Source organism: Notamacropus eugenii, chromosome 5, assembly GCF_028372415.1.
Source record: "Notamacropus eugenii isolate mMacEug1 chromosome 5, mMacEug1.pri_v2, whole genome shotgun sequence".
Lineage (NCBI taxonomy): Eukaryota > Metazoa > Chordata > Mammalia > Diprotodontia > Macropodidae > Notamacropus > Notamacropus eugenii.
Window position 1 is genome coordinate 147,154,904 of NC_092876.1, and position 23,276 is coordinate 147,178,179.

A 23,276-nucleotide genomic window follows, 5' to 3' on the forward strand; every position below is an offset into this window, starting at 1 on the left:
TGGAGTCTGAAGAGTCAAGTGTCAGACCAATCTCTGTCATTTTCTACCCGTGTCACCTTGGGCAAATCATTTAATCTCTTTGATCGCATTTCCTCACATGTTATAGGAGGAGGTGGAACTAAGTGACCTCTCAGGTCCTTTCTAACTCTAAATCCATGATCTTATGCCTTCCATAAAACATAGTTTCCTCGTTTGTAAAATGGAGATGTAAAATATGTAAGTATGTGCTATAAATGTACATATAAGCTAAATACACACACACACACACACACACACACACACACACACACACACACACACACATATATATATATATATATACTGTATATAATATGTTTCCCATGTAGGTTATTTATGTCCACATGGGTTCTCTAAAAGTGGTTTGTGGGAAGGCATAAATAGCCCTTTTGAAGGGTTACTTATAATTCCTTCCTGGATGGGAGCAGGAGAAAGGGCACAGATTAGTCAATGTATTCTCTGAAACAGAGGTATATTACACTAGAATTATTTCTGTCTGTTCTCCTAATAATATTGCTGATCTAGGGAAAGTTTTTGTTTTTTTCTTTTAGCTTAAAGTCTCTTACCTTGTCACTATCCCTTAAAGAGTGAGAGGTACCCTAAGCTTATATCTGCAGATTTGGTCCCTTTCTACCAAATGCAAGGGACGCATACGATTATTTCAAATAGTAGTTATCAAGTAAACCCATTTATCTAAGCCCATAGAAACAGAAAATAGAAAAATTATATAGATTAGAATATAATAAAAAACACATGGAATGAATGAGAGTGGGAGGATGGGAGTGAGATATTTCAACTCAACCAAGAAATTAAGGTTCCAATTTTCCCTAAGGAAAAGTTCTCCAAAATCCCTAGGAAGGCAATCTGGAAAAGAAGGACATGCTGAGGAGCTGCTTTCACGCTATATTTCTGTCTTCCAGTGCCTGTTCTCTTTCTCCATGGGTCTCTGCCTAAAGACAGATGAATAGATAGAACAATTTATTAAGTACTTACTGTTGGAGGCACTAAGCGAAATGCAGGGAATACAAATACAGGCAAAAGAAAGACATTCCTTGCCATCAATGACTGTATTATAGTAGGGGATGACAACAGGGAGCCAAAAAGCTAGAGGAATATGGAAGAAATTACTCACATGGGGACAAAGTGGAAAATTAATCCTGAGAGACAGGAGCTAAGCAGAGTCAGAGCTGAGCATGAATAGCCCGTATACTTCCTCAAATGGAGAGTCTTACTAGTAGGAGGAGAAGGTAGCAGGGGTGGAGGAATTGCCAGTGTGAGAAAGACATTGGGGTAGAGGAGAAAAAGTATTCTGTGGTGTCACAGGTTGACGTGAAGACAATCTGGAAGCACATATGTCTTTTTTCAGCAGAAGAAGGAAGAATGTCCCTTTTCTTGAAAGCTCTAGCATCAACTCTGTCTCTGAGTTAACATTCTCTTCAGTGAGGAAAGTTTTGCTCTTGAAAGTCTCCAGATTTTGAAATTCAGGTGTTTTTTATACACACACATATTTAGCTGTAAAGATATGTCTGTAGATATATAGAGAGAGAGATAGTAGAGGCATTAGTACTTTTTATACTCTTGTGAACTTAGAGAATTCTATTTTATAGGAAAAGTGTATTTTTATTATCTGTAAAAAATGGAGTTAGACCAGATGAGCTCTGAGATTCCAACTGCTCAAAATCCTATGATTAGACCATGATCTGTGCATGCTGGAGCCAGCTGACAGAGAGCCATTTGTTAAATTTTCAGTGTGAGCATCTACACACTTAGAAAGCAGTAAAAGCTACAAATTAAGGCTTGATTTATTATTATGTTGATTGTTTAGACTTAAGAAAGTGGTGGGGTAAATGTTAATAATGCAAATTAAACTTAAAATGTGTATATGTATGTACACATATATGTATCTGTAGGTGCATGCATATATATATAAAAGAGCCAGTTATTAAACATTTACCAGCATATCTTCAGATTGAATTCTTTCAGTTAGTTAACCGTACCTTTACTTGGATCATGGTGCCATAACTTAGGAGCTCTTGTTACCTGTGGGCTGCTTACCTGGTTATAGAACTTGAATAGATCTGAGATTACAGCAGTATGGATATTCACTTGATTAGTATTTATTACAACCCATTCATGCCTTTTAGTCTGGTATGATTCTTGTTCATGTCCTGTTATAAAATCTCCCTAGAAGTTTTAGCTGCTGTTGCTTTGAAGGTCTTTCTCTGAGTCTTTTACTGTTTTGGGTATATCAGTATCACATTCAAACAATGTGACGCAAACAGCTTCATAAGTAGTCTCCTTGGAAATCCAAGTACGTAAAGGAACAGCAAACTTTACAGATTGTTTCTGTAGAAGCCTGTTTAAATACTATCTTTTGGCATATATTAAAGACATATGCTTAGAATGGGGTTTCTAACCTGGGGTACACAGACCTCCAAAGTGTATGTGGATCTGTTTATCTGGGGTCTGTGAAATTGAATGGGAAAAAAATTACATCTCTTTTCAGTCCCCTCTAAACTTTAACATCTACTTTACATTTTAAAGATAGGCAAAACAACATTGTTCTGAAAAGGGGTCCAAAGGCCCCACAAAATTTCCAAAGGGATCCATGACACAAGATAGGTTAAGAACCACTGGCCTAGCTGATCTTGGTGGCACATGGCCTGGAGTCTCTGCTATTGGGAAAGCTGAGGGTGGTGGATTGCTTAAGATCAAGAGTTCTGAGCTACAGTGGGTTAAGGCCTAGTGTCTATAATAAGTCCAATACCTAGTCAGTCAGTGGGAGTTGGGAGCTACCAGGCTGCCTCAGGAGGGGCAAATTGGTCTAAGTTGTGAGTAGAGCAGGTCAAAGACTCTGTGCTGATTGATTAACAATGGAATCAGGCCTGTGCGTGGCCACTATAATTCTGACTTGAGTGAGATAGGGAGATGCAGTTTAAAAAAAAGAAGGAAAAAAAAGACCCCTGATCTAGAACAATTCTGGGTACATACAAGGAGCTTCAAAATATTGGCTAACTTTTGAAAAGGCTTAATTAAGTTAGCATTACCAGAAGAGGTAAGATTTTAGAAATTATTAAATTGGATGTGTTTCTTTGTGAGTGACAAAATTGTCTTAGATATCATAGAACTGGTATTTTTAAAGTAATCATTCCAAATAGGATGCTATGTATAGTGAAAGATTGTTATTTCTCATTGAAATGACTATTTCCTTGAGATGACTTAGACTCAAAGTTTTTTGAATCCTTCAAAAATATTGGAAGAACTGAAAAAACTTGTTAGAGCAAAAAGTGAGTATATAGAGCATTTATGAGAGATTCTAAGGTAAATAGTATTAATAGATGAATTAATCCACAGATAAGGTTAATTTATATTCAATGTAAAAGTTGCCTTCTTTCATTGGTATGAGATAAATTTTTTTTAAAGATGAAGAATATGCATGTTTTTCCTCAATGAGGCTATGCTAGCTTTTTTGATATAATGGCTCAAGAAGGAAAAAAAGGGAAAAAACCAACGAGGAATATTTTCAAGACAAAATGTTGCCCAGCAGAATACAGTATTTATATTCTCTCAGACATCAATTTGAGTTGTTCTTAGTCTATGGTCAAACTGCCATTTTTGCTGAAAAACAAATGGGCTATGTACTTAGATTTGGAAAAAGATCAAGCTATAGACGAATGCAAATGATACTGTGCAGCATCATGTTGTGTGTAGTGAAAGCCTTTTGTGGTATCTTTGCCACACAAAGAGTGACTTTAATAGAATGTAGTTTATTTAAACTTAAAAAAACTCATCAATCAAGTTCAAGCACTTGCTAGATGCAAGGCAATACATTTTCAAAGATCAATCTTTGGTGGTCTCTATCTTCAAGGAACTTATTTTCTACTTAAGATATATAAACAAATAATGAAAATATGAGAGGGAATATGTGCATAGGACAGGTATAGGATACTTTAAGATATTGGGAGACAGATAACCCTCAATTGCAGTGTGTGTGTGTGTGTGTGTGTGTGTGTGTGTGTGTGTGTGTGTGTGTGTGTGTGTATTGGTAGTGGAGGAGAAACTGAAGGGGAAAGAGACATGGCTGAGGAAGGTAGCATTTGATCTGAGTCTTGAATGAATGGATTTAAACAGGCAGACACTGGAGTGTGAAGTTTGGGAGTATACATTTTTGGAGTAAGAGATGATATAAGTTTAGACTGTAAGGAATATGGGAAGAGCAGGATAAATTCAAGGAATAGTGAGTAGTCCAGTTTAACAGGAGCGTAGGATGTGTGAAAGGGAACTATGTGAGATAAAACTGGAAAGCAAAATTGAAGAGTTCTGGACTTAGAATTAGGATGACCTGTGTTTCAACTACTAACACTGGCACTTAATAATTGCATGACTAGGGGCAAATCACTTAATCTGAATTTCATTTTCTTTAGCTATAAAAAAGGGGACAATCGTGCCCATAGTATTCATAATGAACCTCATAGGGACGCTGAGAAAATCAAATGAGAGCATGAATGTGTATAACATGTTCACTATATGCATGTAAGGAGCTTTACAAACTTGAACATTCTATATAAATGCCAATGATTACTTTTAGGAATTCCACAAGATGATTTTGATCCAAATTCTATCTTATTTTTAAAAATTGCAGTGTGCCAGAGAAAAACTATTAAAAATGGACAGTTAAAGTGCTTGGGAAGTGTCTATCTTAGAGATGGGGAAAGCGGGCAAAAAGCAGAATTCTGAGAAATAGGAGAACAGCTGGCTATTATCTATCATCTGTACATGTGTGTGCATACGTGCACACTTAGAAATATTAGACTTTGTGTGCTTAAAATAGAATGTTAATTTTCTTAAGCTGTTAGCTTGTGGCAAATTAATATTGTTTTATTTTTTCATTTTCAGGAACATCTTGAAAACCATTGCTCTAGGCCAAATGTTGTCCTTGTGTATCTGTGGGACAGCTGTCACCAGCCAGTATTTGGCAGACAAGTACAAAGTGAACACTCCTATGCTTCAAAGTTTTATCAACTATTGTTTACTGTTTTTTATTTACACAACAATGTTGGCTTTTCGACCAGGTATGTAAAACAGGCTATATCTTCTGTCCTTGACTACTTTCCTGCTGCCCCTCTTTCCTTGCCCCATCAGAGCCTTTTAGTGGCTCCCCATCACCTAAAGCCTAAACTCCTTTAACTGGCATTCAGCACCCTTTACAATCTAGCTCCAACTACTTTTCCAAGCATAGCTACTACTCCTCACCTTCAAATACTGTACGTTTAGTCAAGCCATACTTTTCTCCATTTCTTGAACATGGCTTGAATTTTCCAGTTATTACGAAAATATGGAGGAGAAAGGAATTCTTTTTGTGAGATCAGGGAAACTTTCATGGGAGATTTGGCATTTGATCTAGATATTGAATAATAGATACTATTTCAAATGATACTGAGAGATGAGAGGGAAGAGAATTTTAAGGCAAAGGGAAAAGTGTGAGCAAAAGTCCAAAGTTTGGCCGAGGTGGGAGATGCATGAAAGAGAAAAAAGGCTAGAAAGGCAGGCTGGGATAAACTCCTTAAATGCCGTGCTAAGATGATGAGGAACCATTAGAATTTTTGATTTGGAGAATAACATGAACTAAATGTGCTCTACAAAGATTACCATGGTAGTAGTATGTAGGATGGGTCCAGGGAAAAGGTGCTCGAAACATGGAGAGTGAATAGGAAGCTATTTAAGTTGTACAGGTGAAAGGTTATGAGGTTCAGGGTTTGACCTAGGATAGCAGTTCTTAACATTTTTTTTATGTCATCAACCTCTTCTGGTGATACCTTTCTCTCAGAAGAAGGTTTTTAAATGCACAAAGTAAAACACTCAGGATTCCAAAGGAAACCAATGATATTCAAGTACAATTATTAAAATCTTATCAAAACAAGTTCATGAACCCAGGTTAAGAATCTCATAGCCATATAGAGAGAAGTTAGGAGGCTATTACAGCACTCTAGCTGAGAGGTAAGACTTTAATAAGGATTTGAACTAGAGTGAAAATGGGAAGGGATGATATACTCAAGAACCATAGCAAAGGAAGAAATAGATAGTTTTTGATTTTACACTATTAGCTAAAGAAATCTGTTTTATTTATGATTAATATGTGTGCCAAATCTTTCTCTGATGAGGCAATGAGAACCTTTTGCACATCCTGAAAGGAAAATGGTGGAAGTACATCTTCTTGGGCTTAGCTGATGTGGAGGCGAATTACTTGATCGTCAGAGCTTACCAGTATACTACCCTCACGAGCGTCCAGGTGAGATGAATCTCCTTGTTCATTTTAGATTTTACAACTTCAAGTGAATCATTACATTTAGCGTCAGTGACAGGACTGGGTTGGCACCTGCTCATTGGGGGAAAGAAATCCCAAACAAACCCTATATATAGGTGAATACTGTCAGTTTTTCACGGAGCATATGCTATCATGAGTAATGTTTCCAGGAATTAGTGAAAATGTGTTCACGCTAATCAGTGACAAAATTGTTAACACTAGAGCTCATTCCTGCACCTTCAACCCAAACAACCATAAACATTTGACTAGTGCAGAATGCTGTGGTGATGAGAACAACTGTTTTCCTGAATGTTCACATACAACATAGAGAAAGCGAAAAGATTCCATAGATCCTGCTCTACAGGCTGGATAGAGATTTGAAAGTAGGATGGAAGAAGTAGTCAGAGTTTCTTGTGTTCAAAGACTAATTCTTCATCGAGTCAAGCCAATAGCCCCCTGTGGGACAGTCTGGAAAGCTACCCATCATTTATAACATTTCTTCTATGGGCAAATGCATTCTAGGTTTCAAACAACTAATTTAGAAATGACTTTTTGGACAAGGACCTGTTTTGAAATTTGGATGCTTTTTGTATCTGAAGTCTCCACATAGTGAGAGTTTATGAATAAATGTACCAAAGCTGACACAAATGACATAGTATTTGTAAAGTGCTTATCTCAGGGCCTGGTACACTGGCACTGAAATGCTTATTCCCTTTCAACTTATCCCCATGAGAAGTCAGTGAAGGGGGTTTTCAGTATAGACTGAAGTGACTAGGGAAAGTCAATTTAAAAAAAACACCACCACCAAACCAGAGCTAGAGCTAAATTCTACCATAACAACAGTAATTATAGTTAACGTTTATATGTTGTGTTAAGATTTGCATATCTAATAAGTGATCACAAAGCTTTACTTGAAAACCTCCAGTCAAGAGAAACCCAATACTACCCCAGGAAGCCCCCTTCATTTTTCACAGTTTTTATTCGTAGGAAATTTTTTCCTAATGTTGAGTCAAAATATGTGTTCCCTATAATTTCCACCCATTCATCCTAGTTTTGCCTTCTAGAGCCAAACAGAACTAGTCCAATTCCTTTTTAAAAATGTTATAGACTTTCACATTAAAAAAAATATATTTCATCCACTATTTCCCAATTACATGTAAAAAATTTTAACAATAATTAAAAAACAATTTGAGTTCTAAATTCTCTCCCTCCCTCTTCCCACAGACTTTTTTTTTAACCACTTGCAGATCCCAATTTATTTACTAGGGTGTTTCTAGACAAAGCTGCTAAATAACCTGTCCAGGATCATGTAGCCATTAAATATCAGAGGCCAGATCTGAAACCAGATCCTCCTGATTCCAGGTCCACCACTATAATTGGTCTTCCTTCTTTCCTTCCTTCCTTCTCTCCTTCCTTCATTTTCTTTTTTCCTTACTTTCTCTTTTTCTTTCCTCCTTCCTTCCTTCCTTCCTTCCTTCCTTCCTTCCTTCCTTCCTTCCTTCCTTCCTTCCTTCCTTCCTTCTTCCTTCTTCCCTCCCTCCCTCCCTTCCTTCCTTCGATTTCCATGTCTGACCCATTTTGGCAGCATGGCCCTGAGCAGGTCATTTAATTCTTCTAGGTTCTACAAGTTGCAGGTATGGTGCTGCCTGACTTGCATTGGTAAAGGAAATTTTCTCCCCTGGGAGGCTCCTATGCTAATCACTGGCCCAATCCTTATCTCTATGCTTTTTGTTTTTTGGAGAGAGTTTTGGAAACTAGCATTCCCGGTTAATGTGTATGGTTAGAAGTGAAATGATGAATTTAGAGGAAAATATTGCCATTTTCTAGAGACAAGAGGAAAAAGGTCAGCGTTTTAGAAGTTTTGTTTGCTATGGTTCTATAGAATTATTTTTTCCTTTTGGTAACAGTACTGTTTCACATTTGAGACTCTTTCCACCATCTTAATATCTTTCATTGGTCCATATTCAGTACTGTTCCATACCAAAGATAGTACTTAATTTTGAAATAGAGACGTTAGGTCTTCAATATAAAAATTAATAAATCCATTTGAAAAGAATAAGCTTGGGCAATTTTTGTTTGTAGGTCTTCCTCCAGGGCTTACACCAAAATAGAGAGACTCAAAGGATCTCAGCCACCAACTAAGAAGTATTTATCGAGCTCAATACTGTCTGGGGTTCAGGATGTGGAGATCTTGGAACTTATTGGAGTATTAATTCTCTAAGGCAGGGACAATGCCTTAGGGAAACTTATCTCCCCCAGGAACTAGCACAATTCTCTGTACATAGGAGGTAATGAATGAATTATTGAATATAGAAGAAATATAAGGCATAGCCTCTGCCCTTAAGGTTTTTAGAATTAATTGAATTTAGTATTTTTTCTTAGTGCAGTTGGAGAATAGAATGGGGAAAGGCAACTACCAGTTGGTTTGAAGGAAGAAAGGAAATTGCTGATGCCTGGAAAATTCTGACTTCCTCATCAACAATTTTTCCAGTAACATTATTAGCGTGCCAGCATCTCAGTATTTACAGACAGAAGAATATAATATAAGTATAGATTGACGTACAACTATTAGATCACAAATAAATGCATATCTAAGACCCAGGAATGAAAGTAAAAGTTCACATAAAAGGTTCCTCTTGCAAGTCAGCTCTAGGCTACAGTATTGTACATGTTATCACTGCTAAGCTACATTGACCTTTCCACCGGGTTGGTTCAAAAGTGCTTAATTGGGGGCAGGGAAAGTAATAATCCTGTTCAATATCAGTCAAAGGATTATTAATCCTGAACTATTTAACTATTATGGGGGGATGGGAGAGGGGGAGATTCCTTGTCAGTGTCAAGTCGCTAATAATTAGAGAAATACAAGTTAAAATAACTCTGAGGTTCTACTTTGAATTCACCAGATTAGCAAAGATTACAAAAAAATGAAAATGACATGTTGGAGGGAGCTGTGGGAAAATAGGTACACCAGTGCATTATTGGTCCGGCCAATTTGGAATGGCGACTTGGTCTAGCCATTCTGGAAAAACAGTTTGAAACTATGATACCACTACTAGGCCTATGCTCTAGAGAGATCCAAGAAAGTGGAAAAGGACCTTATGTACAACCCTATTTGTAGCAGCTTTCTTATATCAAAGAACTGGAAACAAAAGGGGTGCCCATCAGTTAGGGAATGACTAAACAAATTATGGTATATTAATATAGTGGAATGTTGTTGTACTGTAAAAGATAATAAAAGGAATGGTTTCCGACTGACCTAGAAAGGTATGTATGAATTGGTTCAGAATGAATTGAACAGGAGGATAATTTATCAAATAGCACCAACGTTGTAAAAACAACAACTTTGAAAGACTTAAGTGCTTGGATTATTGCAATAATCAACAATTTATCCAGAGGATTGATAATGAAGCCATCTACTTCCTGATAGAGATGCTAGGGTGCAGAATAAGACGTATATTTTAAAACACTGTGTATGTGGGAATTTATTTCTCTTCACTATACGTATTTGTTATAAAGGTTTTGGTTTTCTTTTTTCTTAATAGGAGGGTGGAGATTGGGGAAAGAGGGAAGGGTACTAGGGATAGGGATACATCTCCCCAAATAAATAAAAAGTGTCATTGAAACATATTTTTGAAATGAAAAGAAGAGAGCTGAAAAGAAGCCAGAAAGAATCACAGACAAGATAGTTTTGGAAGTAGCATGTTGAACTTACTGTATACTTAAGAAAAGCACTCTGTATATAATAGAGATTTGCAATTCCATATATAATACCGCCTTTTTTATTCTGCTGTGTATATGGAATGGCTCATTTTTGGTTGATTTTTAAGTTCAGAATAGAAACAAATTAACTCTAGAATCAAAGGATTTGGCTTTAAAGCCCATCTCTGGTGTTTATTTCCCTGTGACCTTTGACAAATCACTTAACTTCCCTGGGTCTCAGTTTTCTCCTTTCAAATGAGGAAGATCAACTAGATGACTTTTCGACTCAGTATCTATGATTCTATGACATAGAACCAGAAGACCTAGATTTGAATTCATATAATTAATAAGTTATGTAATCATGAGCAAGTCACTTAAACTCTCAGTGCCTCAGTTTCCTCATCTGTAAAATGAAAAAAATTCCAACTCTCTACTTTTGGGGGGTTGTTATGAGGAAAGTACTTGATCAACTTAAAGGGTCACCCATAAAAATTGATCCATATGAGGAATTTAGAGAAGTGTGGAAATACTTGTATGATGCAGAGTAGAGTAGGCAGAACCAGGAAACTGACATATACAATGAGTACCACATTTATAAAGGTAAAGAACACAAAAGTGAAACTAGTGATCTTCAGCCATAATGACCAATCTTGGCACTAGAGGAGAGACCTTAATGCACTTCCCCCCTTTCTTTGGAAAATCAACAGCTTTGGTGGTATTTTAATTATGTACACTATGTCACTTGGCATTGCTTAGCTATTTTTCTTTGTTAAAAGAAAAGGCTTGCTAAAAGGCAAAGGGGAAAGTAATAAGCATTTGTATAGTGCCAATGCTTTTACAAATAATTATCTCATTTGATCCTTATAACAACCCTGTGTAATAGGTGCTAGTCTTATCCTCATTTTACAGTTGAGAAAACTGAGGCAAACAGGTTAAGTGACTTGATCAGGATCACACAGACAGTGTGGTGCAGGTGAAAGCTGGTGAAATAAAACAGGTGAAATGTTTTATAAATATTTTCTAATTGGATCTGCACAACGATCCTAGGAGGTAGGTCTTATCCCCATCTTAAAGTTGAGGAAATGGAAGTAAACAAATTAAATGGCTTGTCCAGGGTTATCTAGTTCATCAGTACCTGAGGTTGGGTTTGAACCCAAGTTTTCCTGACTCCAGGTCCAGAGCTCTATCCATTGTATCACCTAGCAGCCTCTCACTATCTCTGTGAAGGTAGCATATCTGGAAATAATTATGCTTTAAAAACAAAAGGCATTCAACAAAACTTCAAAAAGAAAACCCTAAAAGGCCATAGAAATGTGAGTTGTTCTGATCATGGACCTGCCAGTGTCAGTGTAGAATGAGAGAGAGTCAATGGGACCATTAGCTGTTGTGGACTCTTGGGTAAGCTCATGGATTGTTGTTGGCCATCCTTGTATCAGATCCCTCCCCTAGCTCTGGCCCAGGCTAGTTTAACAGTGGATTGTTCCTCTCTGTGTGGACAGCTTTTGGACTGCTTTGGGATTCCAGTTCTGATGGCCCTTTCATGGTTTGTTCTTCATGCAAGATACAGAGTGATCCACTTTATTGCGGTAGCAGTCTGTCTTTTGGGAGTAGGAACAATGGTTGGTGCTGACATCCTAGCTGGGAGAGATAACAACTCAGGTAAGATTTTCTGTCTAGGTCCCAGGCATTGCCTCATAGGCATTTTAACTTAAAATAATTATAATTAAGGCACATTAAGATGTCAGATAGACTTCTTGGGTAAATTTAAAATTTCAAGCTGACTTTCTCCTACTTTATATTGCCAACCTGTTTTTGGAAAAAGTTGAGAGAAATACATAATTTCTTTAATTTAATAACAAAGGAATATGGTCAATAGGGTGATGCTGTGGAAAAAGCCCTGGACTGGGAATCAAGAGATCTGGATGCCCGTCAGGATATTAGCCATCTGAGGTCTTGGACAGGTCTCTTCATCCCTCAGTTTTTTCATCTGTATAATGCAGAGATGGGACAAAATGATTTCTACAGTTTCTCCTAGTGCTGTACAAATTCTAAATGTTTAAGTGCCCATAGATAGTCCCTTTATCTCTTTTTTGACATTACATCTTTTCCTTAACAAGTATTTCCTGCTTTGGGAAAGAGCAGTCTTCATTATTTCTCTTCATTTGTTTGTATTAATCCTCCTCTTCTTGAAGCTCCACAATTTGAATTAATTTCCTGAATATGTGTGGAAGAGTCTGAGTTTGCTATGAATTTTTTTTATTTTAAAAGGTAATATAAAAAAGATATTTATGCAACAGCTTTTTTATATATTTAAAAGGAATAACAAGTTGTACCTAAGAGATTTGCAGTTTCATGTGCAATTACCTTTTTTTATTATTCTGTATTATGGAAATGCTTGTTTTATTCCACAAATTAAAAATAAAATAAATAATTTTTTAAAAAAAGGTAATATGTAATCATTGGGTGACCTACTTTTTAGATTTTATTGCAGATATAAAGCTGCCAATGTCTCAAAATTCAGGTGAAAAATGAAGCTCAGTCAGAGTGTGCATCTTACTTATACACCCCTCTTATCCTCCCTGCCATACCATCCCCTTGGGGTTAAAACAGAAAAGTATTGAAAAATACTTCCTTCTGTGGTTTTTTTTTTTTGAAATTGTTATGATCTATCTGTTGTTTGGTGATGCCATAATTCTTCAAAAACCTGACCTTTTTGGGTATTCTAGATTGAATCTCATCTTCCTGATGAGTAAAAAAAGTCTGAGGCAGGAAGAAATATTAAGAAAAAGTCGTAGATCACCACAGATAGCATCATCCTTCAAGCTGTAGCCTTACATGCCATAGGCTTTCAACCTTTAAAAACTTGTGGTCCATCTTCCGAAGCGTCTAATGGTATTCACAGCAGTGGTGGACAGGCAGCATGGCAGACCAGAAAACCTGCCTGTGATACTTACTGGGTAGGTGACCCTGAGTGAGTAATTGAACCTCTCAGTGAACCAGAAAGCTCTCTAAGACTCATAAGATGCAGAGAAGGTGCTGACCTTCACTGGCATAAGGAATTCCCATCTAGGAGTTACGCCAATAAAATCACAAGTCCATTCCTTATCCCTACCGTGATAATGAACAACAGGCAACTGGCTCATCCTTATTCCCATTTCCCTACCACTCTCCCATTCTGCCCCAGGTAGAAATATTAATAGTGAGGTCCTTTTATTATGGATTAATTTTTTCCCCTTCTCATACAGGAAGTAATGTGTTGATTGGTGATGTCTTGGTTCTTCTTGGAGCTTCTCTCTATGCCGTTTCTAATGTGTGTGAAGAGTACATTGTGAAGAAACTGAGCCAAGTAGAGTTTCTAGGAATGGTGGGCTTGTTTGGGACTTTGATCAGCGGTCTCCAGCTGTAAGGTTCTATTGTTTTCCTTTATACTATGATAAGAAAATATAGCACACATGATGACTCTCTGACTACTAACTGATACTTGTTAATTTGAAACTATTAAGAAAATTAGTTAATTTGGCTTATAAGCCTATAGAGAGTTTAGAAAATTATTTTGATTTTGGTCTCAAAAATTTTCAAAATTTATCTTAGGAGATGTTAATGATTTGTATACACTTAGCATTTATAGGAAACACCAATTAATTAATAATTGAATTAAAACTTGGGGTAAATCTCTAGCCCAGACCCTAATTTTAAGCCATTTGCAGCTTATCGAGGAAGCTAGGTGGTATAATGTATAGAGTCAATATGGACTTGGAGTCAGGAGCACCTGAGTTTGAAACCTACCTCAGATGCTTTCTAGTTGTGTGATCTTGGGCATGTCCCTTAACTTTTCTCAGCCACAGTTTCTTTATCTGTAAAAATGAAGATAATAATAGTACCTACCTCATAGAGTTTTTTGAGGACTAAATATGATACTATATGTAAAGTGCTTTGTGAACCTGAAAGTCCTACATAAATATTTCTGTTGTTAGTTAGTCATTTCAATTGTGACTGACTCTTTGTGATCTCATTTGGAGTTTTCTTGGCAAAGATACTGGAGTGGTTTGTCATTTCCTAGCTCATTTTACAGATGAGGAAACTGAGGCAAACAGGATGAAGTGACTTGCCCTGGGTCACACAATTAGTAAGTATCTGAGACCAGATTTGAACTCAGGAAGATGAGTCCTCCCGACTCCAGGCCAGATACTCTATCTGCTGAACTACCTACTTGCCCACATAAAAATTAACTATTATGATCAATAATAATAATGATCAAATGGAAAAAATGACCAGTATTATACTACACATCTTAACAAATTGAGATTCAACAAACCAACACAGATCACTTGCTCTGTGTCCCCTTTTGGATCTAGCTGAAGCTTTATTTTCTTTGGGTTTTGCCTTTTTGTATCTAGTCATAGCTCATGTTCATGCTGTTTGGATTCTTCTGAGTTGGTATCACTGTCTATGTTTTTCTCTTACGGAAATATTGAAACATGGCTTGGACTTTCCTTCATTTGCTGAAGTCTGTGAGGTCTTTAGGGCTCCTGCCTCTAATCTGTTAATCTTTTCTAGGACATCAGCATTTCATCAACAGACTTTGAGAGGAAAGACAAAGCGTGCTTTTTCTGACTCTTTAGAATTAAATCTATCATTATGAAATGTAGGAGAGTGAGAGTTTTAATTTTTAAATTTTAATTTTCTCTGCTATCTTTGTTATATGTAATTATTTTATAGTCTTAAGAAATTCTTTGTTAATAGGAGTAAAATTCATAAGAGATATACATATCCCCACATGATGATAATTCCTTATCTAAAGAATATGTAAAGTAAGTATTAAAAGTAATTTATGAGATTTACATTCTAACTTTTTATTTTCTAATTTTTATTCAGAGTACTTGTAGAATATCAAGATATTGTTGACATTCATTGGAACTGGAAAATTGGTATGTTTATGAATGATATGGTACCTTTCAATTATGATTCTTTCATCTATCTCATTAGGATCTATATTTTCAACCCTCGTCTCTGCCCTAAACTGTAGTGTTGAATCACTAGTTGCATATTGGATGTCCTGTGGGTATCCCAAGTGGAACTTGTACAAATCAGAACCTTTACTCTAATCTCACCTCTTTTCAGAACTTCCTTGTTTCTTTCCAGTGTACCATCAGTCTTCCAGTCATTCAAGTTGACCTCATTATCACCTAAGACTTCTCATTCTTAGTTACTCCACATAATCTAAATCAGTCAATCAACAACAGCCTTACTATACAAATATTGTGTGTCAGGTACTGTGCTAAGCGTTGAGGATGTAGAGAAAAGCAAAAACACTGCCCCTGCCCTCAAAGAGCACACATTATATGGGGGGAGACACCATGCAAATAATTGTGTACCTAAAAGATATATACAGCATAAATGGAAGATAATCTCAGAGTGAAGGGACTAGTATTGGGATGAGGGAACCTGGAAAAAACTCCAGAAGATGAGATTTGACCTAAGCTTGAAGGAAGCTTTGGAGGGGAGGAGGGAGAGCATTCCAGGCAGAGGGAACAACCAATGCTAATGTACAGAGTCAGGGAATGTCAGAGTCATGTGTGAGGAATAGTCAGCCAGGAAGCCAGTGTGGCTGGATCATAGAGGGTGTGGAGGGAAGTAAAGTGTGTGTGGAGGGAAGTAAAGTGTAAAGGCTAGAACGGTAGGGAGAAGTCAAGTTGTAAGGGCTTTAAATGCCAAGGAGAGAATTTTATATTTAATCCTGGAGGTAATAGGGAGCCACTGGAGGTTATTAAGTGTGTATGATTTGGGGTGGAAGGTGGTGATGTGGTCTGGCACAGTGCTCAGCACATAGTAGATATTCAGTAAATGCTTCTTGATCAATTGGTTAAGTGCATTCAGAAAAAAAGTTGCATTTGAAAACTTTTCACAAGTCTTTACAAAATCATGGAGTGTTCAGTAGACAGTGCCATGGTGGTTAATCCGGAGGTTTCCTTGGACCATTGCTGATTAACACCCTGATTAGTATTGCTGATTCACACTAATTGCATTTTTTAAAAATCAAGTGGGATGTTCTAGCGTTAGGGCCAGACAGGATTAACCTTTGGTCACACTTAGCCATATTTATGTCGGGGTAATGCCAAGGTCATGAAGACCCTTGTGAAGTCTTCACTCCCCTTATCCCTGTCTTTGTTAAGTATTGACTTGAGAAATTTGTATTTAATCATGAAAAATGTAATGTTTCCTCCTCTCCCTCCACATCCTCAGGCATTAATAGATGATGAGAAAACTGCCAAAGAAAATTTAAGACAAGATTCAAAGCTTTCCTCACCGTGAGATAAGTAGGGAAAAGCTTGGAGAAGTCTAAGGGTTGGAAGGGACCTCAGAGAAGTTCTCATTCATTCCTATTTAAATCCTGGATTCCCTCCACAGTGTCCCTAATAAGCAGTTATTCAGTGTCCACTTGAAGATGATCTGTGATGGAAAACTCACTGTTTCATGAGGTAGCCCATCTCCAATTTCAGACATTCCTAATTTTTGAGAAGTTTTCTAAGGAGTCTCAGTTTGCCTTCCTGTAAGGTCTACCCTTGAAGGTCAAGTAGCATAAAATCCCTTTTCTCTATGATGGCTCTTCAAAAGTAGTCTTCTAAAAGTTGGTGCTTCTCTCTCTGGTAGCTCTGTATGAATGCGATGGTCAGACAGTGGATGTCTGTTGATCTGTGATGTTCTGCTTATGGTCACAGTTAGAAGTCATCTGTTGGTCTTTACTTTTCTGCTTGTGCTTTCTCTGTTGTTATATGTGATTAAAGACCCCTCAAAAGTTGCTTTCTTTTTAGAAAAGCAGATCTAAGAACCTGTGCTAGCAGGCCGTCCTGGATGTGCAGGATGCTTGCTGCTACAGTACTTGGACTCAGATCTTGTTGGATTCTGTCCTGGTTTCTTTCTACTACTACGCCATGAAGCCTTACTTCTTACTGTAATTGAACGTCCCTGTAGAAAACAACTTTGTAAAGAAAGTCCCTAGCAGTAACTCATGCTGTGTCCTATTTTAAGATATTCATGATGTGGAATTAGACAGTTAGTTTCTAACAATCTAAACTGTTATTGAGAAATTATCTGTAGTAACGTCTTTCAAAGCAATGCACCTGCAGAATCTACATAATTCAGTTAAAAAAATTCTTGTAGAGACTTCTTATCACTTATGTCCTTCATCGAGACTAGTGGGTGTCACTGCTCTTTCATCATCTCCTGTTCTATCACAGCATATTGGCCCCATGGACCTCATTAGCAGCATAAGGATAAGAGACCTTGAATCTTTCTAATCCTTTTGACATCCTAGAAATCTTTGATTCTGAGCCAGATGGTTCAAACTGAGCCATTCAGAAGCCAAAAAAAGAGGTCATTCCAGGTTATAATAATCACAACAGTTAGTATAACATAGTTGATAGAGAATTCTCCACAAAGTGTGAAAGATGTGGGTTCAGGTTCTGCCATTGTCTGGGTGACCCTGAGTAAGCCACCTGTTCTCTCAATACCTCAGGCAACACTGGAAGACTGTAAGTGGCAAAAAGGGTTGCCTACTTGCTTTGGTGGAATTTTTCTCACATGCAGCTCCTTATACCAAAGAAATTGTAGGTCTGTACCAAAGTGATGACTCACATTTCTCTAATACTTGAAGATTCACATTATACTTTCCTCATTCATTCATGAAGCAGTTATTAAACACCAACTATGTCAGGTATTGGGCAACTAGGTGACATAGAAGATAGAGTGTCAGGCCTGGATTCAGAAAGACTTATCTTACTGAGTTAAAATCTGACCTCAGACACTTAGAAGCTGTGTGACCCTGGACAAGTCACTTACCCCTGTCTGCCTCAGTTTTCTCATTTGTAAAATGAGCTGGAGAAAGAAATGGCAAAACACTCCATTAATTTCGCTGAAAAAACCCCCAGCAGGGTCACAAAGAATCAGACTATGGCTGAACAACAATGTCAGGCATTCGGAATACAAAAACAGAAATGAAATGTCACTGGCCTCAAGTAGCTTATGTTTTATTGAGGAATGGGAACAGCGCACGCAAAAGGAAAATAAATATCAAATCCTATTCAGTCGTGGAATTTTAGAGTCTTTGGCTGGTAATGGTCCTTACCGGCATCCAGTTCCATCCCTTTTTCCAGAATCTGAATGTCTTCTAGAATTTCACCAGCAAATAGTATTTATAGATAGACAAATCTCAGTTTGGTGACCCATTTGGGAATGTTCATTATCACCTTTGAAAAGGGGTGACTGCTGCAGACGAGGCCCTTATTAAGCATTTAGTAACTTTCTGGTAATGAAAACGTTAAGCGACCTCTGACTTTCCAGCAAAATAATGAGCTGAATAATTAGAAAGCTTTGCTCTGCTGACTTGGAAAGGCAGCAGATTTCTTCTCATTTGAGCTGGGGAGAATAAACAGCCCCCTGCCTGAGTCTGAGCTGAGTCCTGGAAGTGAATTTTAAAGCTCAAGGGCACCTTAGAGATTATCTATTCCAATCCCTTCATTTGGCTCCTTCCCAGAAATTTCTAGCCCCTGAGCTAGAAATATGTTCGATTTTTTTCCTCCTTGGAAAGCTTGGTTTCTCTCACTTTACTGGCTGACTATTACTAGGGAAGAATGTTGATATATGCTACCAAAGTATGTGTACCTTGAACCTGACTTCCAGAAACTAGACTGTCCCTCCCCCAAATCCTGTCTCATACAACCCTACCTTCACCTCTGTTATGCACTGATTTTATATTACTTTTTCGTCCAATTTTTGTATATGTGCTATATTCCCTAACAGATTATGCACCATGGCATATCTGAGTTTTTTTGTTTTTTTAAAATTTCATTCGTTATCCAGGCCAGTGTTCTGTATGTAATCCATAGCTAACAAATATTTGTAAAGTTTGCTAAATGGAATTATTTCCCACCTGTGATGTCATGCGTGATTTTTTAATTTTTATTTTGCAGCTCTGCTATTTGTGGCTTTTGCCCTCTGTATGTTCTGTCTGTATAGCTTCATGCCTGTGGTCATCAAAGCCACAAGTGCCACCTCAGTCAACCTGGGCATTCTGACTGCTGATCTCTACAGTCTTTTCTTTGGACTTTTTCTTTTTGGATATAAGGTAAGCAGCTAAGGGATACAGTAGATAGGGTGGTGTTGGGTCTGGAGTCAATGAGATGAATCTTCCTGAATTCAGATCTGGCTTCATATTCTTACTAGCTATGTGACCCTGGGCAAGTCACTTAGCCCTGTTTGCCTCATTTTCCCCATCTGTAAAATGAGCTGGAGAAGCAAATGGCAAACCACTGAAGTAGCTTTGCCAAGAAAACCCTAAATTGAGTCACTAAGAGTCAGACATGAGTGAAAATTACTGAACATCAATGATAAACAAGTAGACTTGGTATGTTTGGAAATATCCTTGGCATGCTTCCCCAAAAGTTTCTCTTTTTGGCACAAATCTAGAATGAGTGGGATAGACTTAGTGAAGACTCCTCAGATTGTAATTTTTCTCCCAGGGGTGAGGTAAGGCCTAAAGGCTCAAGGTTACAATATTTTTAGAATAGAATAGTTCCATATAAGGATATAAAACTGTGTAGTGTATTAGGGTCTCAATGATTGGACAAAACTTACATAATTCCTCGATGTCTTCATTTCAAAAGGGATTGGTTAGATTTCGTGTCTAGAATGTAAGACCATATTCTCAGCTAATGAGGATAATGGTCAGTGGGGGGAGGAGGGACTTGCGTTAGGGTCTATATAAATCACTGTCCTTTTCTTTGTCTTCGGCTTTCCTACTCCTACAGGTGAGCCCCGCTTCTCGAGAATCGAAGAAATCACTTTTCTGTCATCACTTTGAGAGGCCTCTGAGTAATTGATTTATGTAGGGACCTGAGCCATCCCACACATAGAATAATGATACTTTTTTTTCTTTTTCAAGAAATCAGACTTGAAATAAAATCTCATCACCTCCAAGGAATGAACTTTGGGTAATGGCCCTTGGCAGGTCAGGAGTTACTCTTCTTTGCTCCCCTTTCTGCTGTTTTCTAATTAGAAAACTGCAGAGGACTTGAAAGTGCTCCAGTGAAGCCCTTTCAGATTAATGAAGCATAGCCAATTTGCTCGGCGGAGGAGGCCATGACTATGGGGCAGTGACTTCTGGAGAGGCTAAATTTGTGTAAGCAGGAGTGCAGCCAAGATACTTAGAGCTGTGCATGATAAAATAGTTGGGTCTTCATGAGTCTTAGATCCTATTTTTCTGTCCCCTTCCAATTAACCTTCCATGCCCTCTGCTCACAAACCAGAGCCCAAAAAGTATAGAATGGGAAACGCAGGGAGACATGCATATATCTGATTTTGTACACTGACAGCAGTTAGAATAATTCCATTTCTGATATTAATTCTCCTATTAATATAGTGATAGAATTTTCAAGCAGTGAGGAATTGTAAAGATTGTCTGGTTCACTTTCCTCATTTTTGAGATAATGACAGAGGAAAAAGTGACTTGCCCAAGGGCACACATTTGAGTTGGAACCAGAACCCAAATCTTCTGTCTCCAAGTCCTATTGGGGTATTTTTTGGTTATATCAAATAGCAGATAATAAAGATAAGAGTTTCACATCAATCATGTTAAAGAGGGAATGAGGGAAAAAAACCAAGACATGACTTTTTTGCCTTTGTCAAATTGGTCAACTAGATTGCAGACTTCTTAGAAACCATCGTTTATTTCTTTTTTATCCCCTTATGGTGATGAGTGAGCAAGGTACAGGATGTTGTAGTGGACAAAGTCAGACACTGGAGTCAGGAAGATTTGGGTTCAAGTCCTTCCTCTGACACAAAATGTCACATGTGTGACCATGGGCAAATCACTTAACCTTTCAGAGCCCCATGCCAACTGTCTAATATGATGCAGTGACACTTGCAGTATATATCAGAAGAGAGAGTGTCCACACTGGGAGTTTCTCATATTGATTTATCAATAAGCATTTCTTTTAGCATCTATTATGTGCTTGGCTGTTGTCCTTTGCTTGTTAAGAGGACCATGACATCAGGGAGGTAATGCCTTGACATAAAAGTGAATTGGATTTAATTGAAGGAGGGCGGTACAAAGTCATCAATCAAACTTTGTCCTCCAGAGTCAGTTGGCAAGATAGAGATCAGGATGACTAGAGATGGCCCTGAGGAAGTGGAGACTTTGGGCTTTTTTAAGCAAAGGTCTTTAACAGATCTCCGTTTGACTGAGGCAATACCTGTTCAGTGATTAAGATTGGGTGAGAAATGAGGCAAAGAATGGTCTTTTACCTAGTCAAAAAAAAAATCAATCTGGGAGGGGAAGACCCTCAGGATTTCTGGTCAAAACAGAAACAATTACTATTTACATTCACTCTGAGCTAATCAGAGCCAGAACAATGACCACTAAGTAGTGCTTAGTCTGGGACCCAATGTTGGCCAGTCAATGAGAGCCAGAGTGGTTTGGGTTTATGGCATGGTCCTTAAGAAAAAAAAATCTAGCCAGTAAATCCCAAAATATCTTGGAGGTTTCATTGATCAAATTTTATATTCCTTTTGGGAAGAGCACCCAAAAATAAGGGTATGATACCCTATGTGGACAAAGGAAAGGGAAAGGAAAAGAAAGAAATGAAGGAAGAAGCTGTATTGCCCAATTGGCCAGTTATAGTTGGGTCTCCATGGGGCAACTCCTACTACTACTCACAGAGGCTGTTGCTTTTCCTTTGTACTTGAAATGTGCCTGGCTCTATACTAGTCACTGGGGATGCAAAGACAAAAATGAAAAAAAATCAGTTTTCTCCCCTCTCCTACTCTCTCCCCCATGATGTCTTGCCCAGTATGCTACACACATAAAGTAATACAGAATTATTGGCAGACAGATTTTACAACCACAATCATTGTAGCTGAGATGTTGACTTTGACTTGATAACTAGCCTTTGGTTGCAGAGGTGATTCAGTGTTGTCCCTTTGTCCTTTTGAAGATGTCCTCACATTTCAAGAAACTGTGATTTTTGTGGTAGAATCAGGATGAATCCTGTGTGTATAATTTCAAATGACCACTTTACTCACACTCCCCTCATTGTCCCTTACCACAGTATTTGATCTTTGTTGGTTGCTTTTTCCCATTGATCCCACTGGTGATGAGCATCTCCAGATTTAAATGAGCTGGTTCTCAGATGACAGGCACATAGTCTGTCACTGAGCTTAACTGGGTCTGTCAAGACCAGTGCTCCAGTGGCATGACTTTTAAGAACCCAAGGCTACCTTCATGCCATGATAGAGGACTGGAGCAGAGCTTTGGTGGAGATTGATGCTATATATCCATACAAGGAAACTATTCTTTCAGTGAGTGTTCTTCCTTGGAGCTAGTCATATACCTAGTTGAGGGATTGACCACTGAGATGAGTACATTGCTAGAAGAGACTGTTTAAGAGGCTTAAAACCTGGCTGCTTAGCAAGACATATATTTGACTGTAATTGGCTGTTATCTCATAACTGATAAGAAATATTCTAAAGTTGAAAGCATGTTTATTGCTGCTCTATAGCATAATAATCTATTAAATTATAGTTTCTTATGTTCACAAGAAATTCCGTGTAACATATTGAACCAGACCAGTGGTCTACATAGTTCAGTTCTGGCTCTTTGACAGTGGTGCCATAATATTTCCATTGCCAAAACTGGATAATTAGGACGCAAAGTGAGTCTTGTGGAGGTGTTTTAACTCCCTTAGGGAATTATATCTGCATTTTGAGTGACTGAGATTTACTGATGGAAAAAGCTAAGAAGTTCTAGTTTTCATAAGTACAGTTATATAAGAGATATTTTAGTTCAGGATAACCCATGTTCAGTAGAATAGGCATTCTGAAATTTTCATATTCACCAGGATTTGGTGAACAAGTCCATTCACTTTATAGTGTCATGATTTGTTTGATTTTGATCATATTTACCTTCATTTCTCCCTATTCATTTCATCTTATTCAGTTTGGCTCAGTATTCTAGCCTGTCAAAGTCTTTCTGAATTATGATTTCCTTAGCCAGCATGTCAGTTATTTCTCCCAGCTTTGTGGTCCAGAAATGTGATAAGTGTTCAGTCTATGCTCTTACCTAAATCATTGATATAAATGTTCAATTACACAAGACCAGTCAAAGATTGCATGAGAGACTTCTTCCAAGTTGATATCAAGCCAGTCATAATGACTCCTTGAGTTTGATCATTTAACTAGTACTGAATCCATCTGATTGTCC

At 37.8% G+C, this 23,276-nt stretch overlaps 1 protein-coding gene across 1 annotated transcript in view; it reads left to right on the top strand.

Annotated features, from left to right (window-relative positions):
- The window catches only part of SLC35F2 (solute carrier family 35 member F2), a 63,104-nt gene that overhangs the window by 33,916 nt on the left and 5,912 nt on the right, over positions 1-23,276 (top strand). The window contains exons 2-7 of the mRNA XM_072611197.1: positions 4,915-5,090; positions 6,180-6,307; positions 11,521-11,680; positions 13,267-13,423; positions 14,897-14,949; positions 18,991-19,145. Of these exons, the coding sequence (XP_072467298.1) occupies positions 4,915-5,090; positions 6,180-6,307; positions 11,521-11,680; positions 13,267-13,423; positions 14,897-14,949; positions 18,991-19,145 (829 nt within the window). The remainder of the gene's footprint in view (positions 1-4,914; positions 5,091-6,179; positions 6,308-11,520; positions 11,681-13,266; positions 13,424-14,896; positions 14,950-18,990; positions 19,146-23,276) is intronic.